The sequence below is a fragment of the Pholis gunnellus genome (genome assembly GCF_910591455.1).
Source record: "Pholis gunnellus genome assembly, chromosome: 10".
NCBI classification, from domain to species: domain Eukaryota; kingdom Metazoa; phylum Chordata; class Actinopteri; order Perciformes; family Pholidae; genus Pholis; species Pholis gunnellus.
In genome coordinates, this window is record NC_136537.1 from 9,506,293 (window position 1) to 9,517,566 (window position 11,274).

General features: G+C 42.9%; 1 protein-coding gene across 1 annotated transcript; it reads right to left on the reverse strand.

Moving 5' to 3' along the window:
- Positions 1-7,185: 7,185 nt before the first annotated feature.
- Positions 7,186-8,619, reverse strand: LOC306702567 (homeobox protein MSX-2-like; the record flags this gene model as incomplete). The annotated part of the gene is made up of 2 exons (XM_079168207.1): positions 7,186-7,634; positions 8,322-8,619. The coding sequence occupies 2 exons, from the start codon at positions 8,617-8,619 to the stop codon at positions 7,186-7,188; spliced, it is 747 nt and encodes a 248-aa protein (XP_079024333.1).
- Positions 8,620-11,274: the final 2,655 nt, after the last annotated feature.

Sequence of the window (11,274 nt, forward strand, 5' to 3'; positions counted from 1 at the left end):
TTGGGTTTTTGGTTAGATGCCTGAAATAAGGTCTGTGGTTAACACACGCTTACATAAGTGGTGTTCATTTGTGACCATTATCTTGCTGAACAAAATGTGCAAGTATCATAAACTTGCCAGAGCTTATTTTCTGCAGTAATCCAGAATATAATGGAAAAATCCCATTAGCTTTTTGTCATGGGAACCAGTGTGATGCTAATGGGTTTGTCATGTCTCGTCCTGTTTTCTTATGTCATCATTTGTGTGTTTCCTGTTTTATTTTGTGTTTCTTAATAATCCTTAATAAGCTCACTTCACTTCCTGCCTTTGTGTGTTTTCCCACCACTGTGATTGTCTGCCCCGCCCCTGATTGATCCCACCTGTGTCTAATCAACTACACCTCCCTAGTGTATTTAAACCCTGTGTAGCCTGTCTCTGTGCCAGTTCATCAGGACCAAATTTCATAGCTATCCTTCCAATTGCTATTGAGAAATTTTACTCAAAACCACAAATGTTAACCTGCTAGTGGCACTAAAGGAAAAGTCAGGGGGTCACCAAAGATCCCATCATCTGGGGACAATGAATATTTCTGCAAATTTCATGGCAATCCAATAGTTGTTGAGATATTTCAGTCCGGACCAAAATGGTTGACTGGCCGACTGACTATTACCAACAGAGATCTGCTAGCGTGGCTAACAACAGCGGTAAATACACAAACAACGATCTATTTAAATAAAGGATTTGTATTCAAAGGGTTTACTGTACATCGACATTGAGTGCTGGACAGGAAGAGAGGATGGATGGTTTTTCTGAGGACTATGTTCATCTTCTTTAATTGTCCCATCTGGAAGTCTGCTCCCCTGCTTAGCCCCCCTTCTGTTTATCAATAATTCAATATGTGACCCGATAGGCGGTCAATTCCATGCTTTACAAGACTACCTACCAGGGCATATTTACATGTCTTACATCTTGTAAATGTGTACATGTGAATGGAAAAAAAGAACCAAGCACAGTCCTATCACGACGTTTTACCGTGTACAAATCACGGCCCACATATCCTAATTTCTTCTTCAAGCTGACTTCTAAAGTCTTTTAACTTAAAATAAAACGACATCGTCATAGATAAAGCCAGCACGCTTATCTTTTCATCTTTCCTCCGCCACAGATAAACATCTTCAATGATTAACTTCCATGACATGGATGGTGAATTACGCAATTTAAGATATAAGATGCAAATCAGAAACAAAGAGACGCCATCAGATATTTTCTCAAACAAAAGTGGAAACCTGGCGACAGCTCAACGGAGCCTCTGCCGAGAGTTACAACACATTCTCTCTTTCACACATTTACCGTGGCTCAGATTTCACTGTCTAGAACATTTGCGGAATTTAATCCATCATTGCATGTGTCGATGTGAATCCTTCTCTCGGTGTATCTGGGTGAATATCTCATGTCAGCAAGTGTGTTATTAAGTGACCAGAAAGTGTTGGAGGGCTGGATCTCCTTCAGTACAGTAGAGGCCACGGGGGAGATCGATGACTCATCGGGTCTCAGGAGACTGAGCCGACGCACATCTTTGTGAGGAGACCCGGACAATGGTGAAGGCTACAGATGGCGGCGCTCTGAGGAAAAAAGGCTCAAACAGGGGATGCAAACCTCCCCACGGGGCAATGTATGGATGTCACTGCGAGACGCTAATGACATTGCTGTGTCTTATCTGGAAGAGTCACCTTCGAACCATGGAAAAGATCTTTAAATCTTTAAAGCTATATGGTACTAAGCTTAGGCTGAAACAAAGCGGGAGAAAAGAGGACAGTATGCACGGCATGCACAGTGGTGCAAACAGTGGCTATGTAACTTCATGATGTTCTTTAGACTCAGAGGTCAACAGTCATGTTGCGGACAGATGTGTTCAGCTCAGGCCCTCAAAAAAGCATCGGGGCTTAACAGACACAAACACAATCATGTCAGCGCACAAAATACTAGGCTGCTGCTGCTGCTGCTTTGTAGGGGGTGAGAACAGTTTCCCTACAATAACACCCTGGGATATAAAAAACAAATCCACAGGGGTTGAGAGTTAGAGGAAGAGACAGGAAAACGCACAGGGTGAGAGAGGGTGAAGTAGTGGAGTATTTCAAATAATGAAAAAAATAATAATATCCCGGAGTGTATCGTTCTCATTTCTGTGATGACTTCTTCCCCTCGTTCCCCATCGGTGACCCAGATCTTAAAATGAAAGGAATTAAATAAAAAAACATAACCCCAGAGAAAGCTTTCTGTCTGATAACCTCAAAGCCAAAGCTTTTAAGGTGTGTCTTTATGTTTAAATAGGTCATGGTCCTGACTGAGGGAAACTTCTCTTGAAAACCATGTTGAAAAGAACGAGACAAAAAGACAGAAACTGCTAGAGGTGGGATTACTCCGAGGACGAGGTTCGGCCCCTGTGTGTTTGTTTGAGCATGCGTGTTTCAAGTTGAGATCAAGTTGTCCCAGCGAGGAATCTGCCACCTTGTTACTGTATCTAAGCCTGCCTCCACAGTCTGTGCAGCATGCGCTCTTCTGCCATTTTATTCAGCAGCACACAAATTGACTTAACAGCAAAGTCATGAGGGTTGACTGGGTGCATAATTATATGATTGTTTGTTAATGGGCCTTCCCACCTGTTATGCCACATGAAATATAGGGAGACAGTGTTCAGAGATGCAGAAACTGAAAATCCCCACACACACACACACACACACACACACACAAAAAGATGTCTGATAGAACTGGGATTGTTCAGGGAAGCACACCTGCTCCACAGCTTTGAAGACGAGATGAAAGCGCGTCCTCTAATTGCAGCACTTCGAACAACACAAATGTCAATTCTTTACTCCTCTGGGTGTGTGGAGTAAAAAAAAAAAAAACACTCGCTCTTCCTCACCCCTCTTTTATTTGTCACATCTCACATTACTGCCACCCTTGTGGGAAGCGATCCTCAAATCTGTGCGTATCTCTGCTGTGCGATGAAGCGCGTACTGTATCTCAGTTTTGCTCCTGCGTGCAGCTAGATGGTGAAATGTTCCTCCGAATCTCAGTTTTGCCTAACAGGCTGGGACAGGGGAGGAGAGGGGCAGTGAGAAAACCCCAAAATTGCTCTTCTTCTTCCTTTAACACAATGTCTCTGACTGCTGTGTTGTTTTTTTTGCCTTAAACACATTTTCAACAGATTAAACGGGAGTCATAAATTGTGTGCAGTCATGTTTAACGGCACGCCAGTGTGATAGAAGTAATTAGACGGCTGCATATTAGTGCGAATATCTGCATTTATCACAAATAAACAGAGGTGGGAACTAAGCAATCTTTCACTGCACTCATTCTCAATCAGATTTAATTCTATTCTCAATCGGAGCAGAGTTGATGCAGCACTGCTTTGCAATGATGCATGTATAAAGACCCACATGCACAACGGAGCTCTAGAAATCCCCGATCCCCATACTCGTGCCATTTACCACCGTCACAATGCACAATAAGAGTTTCATCTTTTATTCACCAGGGCACTCATGATGAATTTAACAGTCATTATCTAAGAGCCTGTTAAATTGCAGGTTAGATAACATGTACATCTTTATCTAAGATGCTGTTTGCCTCACGTGTTCTGAGATATATTTTAAATGGCAAGAATAAGTCTGTTAGCATGAGAGCGGCCAGGACTGTGTGGCCTTTTTGGAAACGGTGCGCAGCAACAGATGGGAGGCTGCTACACCTACTGGATTTAAGACAGAACTGCAAGATCTTCAGGTTAGGAGCAGAGTTAATGAATAGAACATGTAAGATGTCTTAAATAGATAGAGCAGTAACAATTCAGTTGTGGTCAAAAGCAGAGCAAAAGACGGACCTTTTGAGTATAGGTTCACATTGCTGCCAGTGTTCCTCCTGTCCATCCATACCAGGCCTGAGAAGATCGCCCCCTACAGCGATTACAGTGTAAGAAAGAAAACGTCTTCTGTGATTCAGTTCAGTCCTTTTAGTACCTCTTTAAATTCATGGAGCAAGAAAACACTGTCCAGGCAAACACAAACACAAGCGTTGGTGTTAAAAGGACTGTACGTATGGAGAATACACACTTTATTTGTGTAATTCAATGCCTCATATTATGATCAGCGTAACTTAAGGAAGGATTCTTGCACAGAACACAGGATTGTGGATTTTGTCCCCCCTCCCCTGAATTGGAATCAAGTTAGGAAGGAATCTGTTCACGGCCAGTAGGGAGAGGCCAGTTGCATGTCTATTTTATGTTATTTTGATTCCTTTCACGTATTTTTATATCAATGTTTTTACTCATGAGACTCGTTTTCTTCTTCAGAGGCCAGCTGCTCCACTTTGGGCTGTGATCTTTTCCTCCACGAAGGTTTTACATTGGAAACATCTGAAACTTGAGGCTGAGGTTATTGGGCAATCAAAGCCATTAAAGACCTCACTCTCAGCTTAATGCGGGCCCTAATTTCAAAATGGAGGGAAGCAAATGGACTGTGAAATATGTGCTAATGGTAACAAGCTTTTCCCAAGTTTACAGAGGGAGAGAGAAAGCGAGAGAAGGACCATATAATGCTCTGTGCTGTTATCACCAAGTCTCCATATAATTTAACAGAGCGTTGGAGTCAGAATTCAGCGACAAGGACAATTAAACCCGGGACTGCAGGGACAGCCCGGCATAATGTTGTTACACACTTCACAGAGAGAGACTAAGTTCATTTAAAGTATACAGTTTAAAAATACAGCTCACATGAAACGAATAGATCTCAACCTCCGTGGTGTCCAAGAGCAACGTGAAAACACATGCTTGCAATTGAGACAATGTGAGGTGTGCTATTTGCAGAAAACAGTCAGATTTGCAGACATAATTTCACATCTTTAGAGGAAATTTGGCTGGATAAATATTCATTTGAGAGTGCAGCACCTCCCGACCCGGGCCACCCAGTTGAACATCCGCCCACGCAATGTGGATCCTAACTGCTCCATATGTACGAGGTGCAGACGACCATACAGAATAACACCATGCTTTAGTAAACTGAACAGCTCAGCCTTTTGACTATTTTTGTCCGCGTGAAAAACTTCCATACTTCAAAAGGTTCCTTGATTACAATTGTAAGGGGCAGGGTAGTTGCTGGAATCTACATTCCAATCAGAAGGCTCCACCCACTCCCCTCCAGGAGAGCATTGAGATCAGGTGTGAGAAGAGACACACCTGATCCCCTCATCAGGGAGATGAACAAAGGGCAAGCAGGGAAACTGAGCAGAGACAACATGCGGCAAGAAGTTTGGTTTTTAAATTCCTTTTATTGATCCAGGAGACACCAGATCACTGTCAAATCAATTCAAAAAAATAAATAAAACAACTCATCCAAACACAGAAAAATATAAATTTATCATACATGAACAATCAACTCTCCCTCCCCCCCCACAGAGCCAAAACAACAGTCCTAACCTGCAAGACAACGGTCTCGGCAGGTTTTTTTTGTTCAAATTTGGATAAATACCGTATCCGAGTGTTAAGTGTTTATTTATTTGGATTTACAATAAGTGTTCATGGTAGATGCAGTCAATTGAAGCAATAAAGTCCTCAGTGCGTGATCTATTGACCGAGCAAGCTGAGTTCTCCCGCTTCCAGAGCCGTGCCGACAGGGACATGTACAAGGGCAGGAGCTTCTGATGCCCGGGGGCCCCCGCCAGAAATATCCTCTTGCACGGCTAAAGCAGCCGTGGCCTCGGGCCCCTCTCCGCTGCATTTCTTCAGTTGTGTACTCTGGCTCGAGTAAAATGTTTAGCCGTAAAGTATCCTCGTCCATAACATCTTTTGCACTCATATTTCGGGATGCCATCCTCGCTGTTGGAATTGTCTCACCTGTTTGGGTCAATGTAGCACGCATTGAGGAATTCTTCTCCTTTAAGACTTCTACACTGTTGTTAAGCCAACATGATTTACTGTTATCGAATGTACTAATCACTGTGTAAAGACAAATGGTTTTATAAATTGGTACGACTCAACAGGATTTATGCAGCAATAAATGCAAACTAAGGTACGAAAGGCAATGAGCAGGGCAGTTACTTCTGTCCAGGATGAAACTCAATCATTTATGATCACAAGTTAAATCCAGCAGGCTAATACATCTTGACATATAACGGTGGCAAAAGAAAAAGTGTAAATAATAAAATGAATGTCACACCGTTATGGCTTACTGGGATATTTGAATGCAACGTTGCCATCGTTTGTGTTGTAAGTTTCACCTGTTCTGAAGTCAAAATGTCCTCTGTGAAAACCATAAGATTTACCGATGGGAAGTGACGGTTGATGTTGAGAGTAGCTGCACTTATAAAAGGTGATCCATAATACTAAATGTCAACAAACAAAAAAATCAATCTGGTGGAGCTCACAGTGGCCCCGCTCTGCTCACGAGATGTGTGGTGGATTTTAATTTGTGGAAGAAACGTAGCTCGCGAGCACCGGAGCATTGTGCAGCATGAAGTCAGAACCAGAAGGGCCGTCAGACTCAACTGGAGAGCTGACACACACATTAAAGGTTGCGTATCACGACACAACTGTATTTGAGCTAAGCTAGAGCTAGCTTAGTGTGGAGATCAACAAGAGAACAAAACAGAGGTTTAAATAAAAGCTTTAATGTAATGTCAAACAAATAACATTAATGTAGATATTCATTATGATATGAATGAATTTAAGGACTACAGTGAATATGTCATTGGGAATGCTTTGGCTTTTAAGGAAGACGGCACTTCTCCAGGCCAAAAGGCCATTCTCTTCTTGTGCTAAAATGAGTATGATGGATAATATACCTGCATATTTAAGGCTAACAAGTGATTTTTTTAAATTCCCAATGCTGGAATCATCCAGGAAATACAAGAAGAGCAGGAAAAGGCTGAGACAAATGCAATCTGCCATTCAGGACAACAGTCATATATGCGTGGGCTGATATATTCGATTCATTTTCAGTGACCCAAGCTGAATCAGCATAGGCAAACAGAAAAGAAAGGATCTTCAAGATTCTGTATCTTTGTAAAAGGATATAAATAAAGACAGACCAGAGAAGATCGTAAAGCTTCGGCTCCACCTCAGGTCCTTAATGAAGTCTCTTATAAGGTGCATGACTTCACGATACACCCATGTCCTTCTGTTTTTAACACATCCGCATCACTCTGTGCCGGTTCCCCTCAGGAGAGGTGGAACAGGCCGTGGCCGACCTGTGAGGCACACATGGCCAGATGTAGAGCAGGGAGGATGGGGCTGCGGCCGTACGAGCAGCCCAGTCCGTACAGTGCCGCTGATCCAGCATGCAGGTCAACCCTGAGGGGGAAACCTATAGACGGGAAGCCTGGGTGGAATACGGCTTTGGGCCCAATGCCAGCCGCTATTTTGAGTTTCTCCACGTCAGCCTCCTGAAGCCTCTTGGCTTTAGCTCGCCGGTTTTGGAACCAGATCTTGACCTGGGTCTCGGACAGCGACAGAGAGGAGGAGAACTCGGCCCGCTCGGCGATGGACAGGTACTGCTTCTGATGGAACTTTCTCTCCAGGGCCAGGAGCTGCGTGGTGCTGAAGGGAGTGCGAGGCTTGCGGTTGGTTTTGTGCTTCCTCAAGGAGCAGACCGCTGGACTGAGCTTCCCTAGAGGACATGGGCAAGATGTGAGGCTTAAACCTGGAGTCAGATATACTATTTAATTTGTCTAATATCTAAATAACTTAATAAGGGCAGAAACCATTCATCAATTATTCCAGTATTCGTCTGGCAGAAAACTTCTTCTTATAATGGATTGATACTTTTTTCACATTTTTTGCTATTTTCGATTTTAAATCAATGTAATAAGATCATTCTATCATTATATCCATTTGGACAGTTGATCATCAACTCATTACCCTCTAGGAAATTGACTATTTGCCATTATTTTTTTAGACTACATGATTAATCAATGAATCAATAAAAAGTCTGAATTTAAAAACTTTTTTTTAATTATCGTCAGGTGCAGCCGTAAACAGACAAAATATTTCTAAATTACAATTATAAATACCAGAATTAAAAATATTATCAAATTGTTTCCCTTTTAGTTTATTCTTAACTTAAAAATTACTGAACCTATATAGTGATTAAACCATTTATTAGACTTGAGCCCATCTCTCCTTAAATGTAGCCTGGCAGTTATGAACTTCATTAACTTCTCTAGAGCGCGTTAGATGAGATCCTTCCTCGGGTGATTTAAGGCACCAAAAGACGTTTAACGACTATAATATAACGATTAACAATAAATCTGTATTAGTAAATCTTCAAATCCAGACATTAGCCCGGATCACTTACTGGGTGGTGCTGACATCTTAATGGGGCTGGACGTCCAGGACGCACATCCCCCTCGTTCCGATGGCTCTGATTTAATAGATACTAATTGCTGGGACAAGTCATCCGGCCCGCGCGCCTCATCGTTCAAAGAGCGACTTCCATCTTTGCTGTCCGTCACAATCTGCGGCTTTGTGTCCGACATGAGCGCCTCCACGCTGAAGGGCAGGCAGGACACCTGCGCCGCGCGGTTCAGCGCCCGCGGAGGTTGTACCTCCTCGTCTGTTGACAAGACGTCTCTCCGGTCTCCGGGGGAAGACATGCTCCGTTTTTAGGGTCGATGTATCCAAGTCCGATCCAGAAAACGCATAACTTTCCCCTCACGGTGTGCAAACATAGAGTCGGAGTAAGTTGTTACGAAGTTGACAAAGTTGTGCTGGAAAAAAAAAAACTTTGGGAGTCGTTCTCGGGAGTTTCAGTGGATGATGCGTCCTGCCTTGTGATTGGACGGTGTGCTTGGGGCGCTTTGGACGGGATCCCCCCCCCCCCCCCCCCCCCCCAAAGAAGAAAAAGTTCAGCTGCACATCAGCCTCATCTAGCAGTAATTATGCAGAGAGACGATTGTTTCTTGAGGACAGTTCAGGAGGGATTAATCATAACTGACAGTAACAGACCGTATTTTATTCACTCTGCAAATTTCAAACGCTCAGCGGCCATTGAAAGTACAGTGCTGAATTAATGCGCATGAATATTGGTTGAGGCTGATGCCTGGTATTTTTTGGAGGAAATAAAACTACTTAAATAAAGTAAATCCATCCCCCGTCTACTCCATCCTGCAATTAGGCTGGTGGATTGGCCTGCCTGTCTCTCTGTCAGCAGCACCAGGATGAAAAGCATCAGTGTGACATCTGAAGAGCTGTATTTCTACTTAACAGCTGACGGAGCTCCTGATTCAAGCCCCAACTTGCAGGACCCACACACCGATTGTGGGAGTAATCACAATGGTAATCAATAAGAATCAGGGTGCTTTTAAAATTTCAAATAGAGAAACCGTACACTTAGATGTGAGAGATAGGGAAATGGATTATGGTTTTGGGCAGGCTTCAAAATGACTGTCATTACATTGTTATTATTAACACCTTGTAATTAGGTCTGTGGAATCCGGTTCTTTAAAGCAGGATTTAACAGTAATGATGGAAAATTGCTACCTTCCTGAGGTGTGTGGCGCCCGCTGCGATTAGTCCCAGTCTCTGCTCTGTTGGAGGAGACGGAAGCATCTCGTGCCTGTTTGAAGCTCATACCTGTAGGGCTCCAGAGTATTAGGACACATCACGAGAAGAACAGCAGCAGCTCTACGGCCTCCAACCACTCCGTGACGGGATGAGACGAGGCAGCGTTTCAAGAAACAGTCAAAAGGGGCATGGATGTTAAAATTGTCATGAATTGCAGACGTGCTTAATGTCTTTCTGAGTGAGATTAAATGCACCCAGTATGGAAAAAAAAATCTTGCGGTATTATTTCATTTATGTAATGTAAGTAATAAACAGTCTTAACATATCTAACTTTTATAAAAAGTCATTGGGCTCAGCGATACTCCCGCTGCCCCACTTGCATTTGTTTCTGTGCTCTTTTAAACCTTTTGATTTATGACTTTTACATCGTGATTTTAACCATCAATAATGGTGTTAACAAGGGACTCGAGATTTCTTTAAATGTTGCGCGCACGTAAATATGCACGTGCATCTCGTTGCATGCGATTAGTGCTACCTCTTAACCCCGACCTAACCTTACCCTATAATCTAAACTTAACCTAACCCTAAATTTACCCTAATCTAAACCTGACCTAACCCTAAGCTTACCCTAACCTAAACCTAACCTTATCCTAACCTAAGTTTACCCTAATCTAAACCTACCCTAATCCTAAACTTATCCTAACCTAAACCTTCTATATGTATAGGGATTATTTAGTCACGAAGAAAAGCAGAGTAGTGATGAGAGTAGCTCCTTGTAATAATAAAATCCTGAAGATAACTATCCCTACCTGAAGGCCACCGTAGTTCTCCGACATGCGTGGAAAGGTAGAGGTGAGCGTATTGGTATTTAGTCGGTTGCAGTCTGCAACACACCCCTAACACACTGTTCCTTTAAGTGTTCATTCAGCCAAGGAAGACATGATGCAAAATATATGCGCATATTGCATGTTTCTTTACTCTCATGTCTGTCTCCTAGTCTACCATACGAGTCTGTCTCGTATACAGATGCCCACACATTCAAAAGGCCACCTGTGAGGTGACTGGAGTGGAGTGTCCACAGCTCTGTGATCAGCCCTCAGAGCGGCTGTGTGCTCTCTGTAATCAGCAGGATTACAGTGGCATCATGGGGCTCGACTCCCCAGCGCCTCCACATCATTATTCTCCATGTGAGGCAAAGTGCTCACACAGCATGAGCTCGCTCTCCTGCAAGCACATGCAAATCAATTAAGTGGCCAACGTGTCACTTCAGTGTGCTTCGCTGACTGTATGAAACAGTTTTCAATCAGTGTTTAGACTAAAAAATACAGACATATGGGGAAGTGTGGAGTACGTATACACACACACACACACACACACCTTCACACATAAATGTACACACACGTGGCTCAAATGTCTACAGTTTGCAACTGTCAAATCTTTTTTAAGAGGATCCACACACGCCTGAGAGGCTAAATCAGAGGGAGAACGCTTATTTAGAAAGTTTTTATCTATTCGCTATTATCTTTACAGGATGCAGACAATTATAAATCAGGAGCCATGTGCTGAATACATAATAGTTCCTTGTATTTTCACAAATAAAATATGGTAATATAACCTTCCAAACTATTTTATGGGAGGTTGGCCTCTACTTCTATCGTCAAAGCTGAGTTAAACAGGTTAACTACTGCTACACACAGACAGGCCAATCAAGACTGAATTAATATTTCATCTGAAGACGAGGCCCA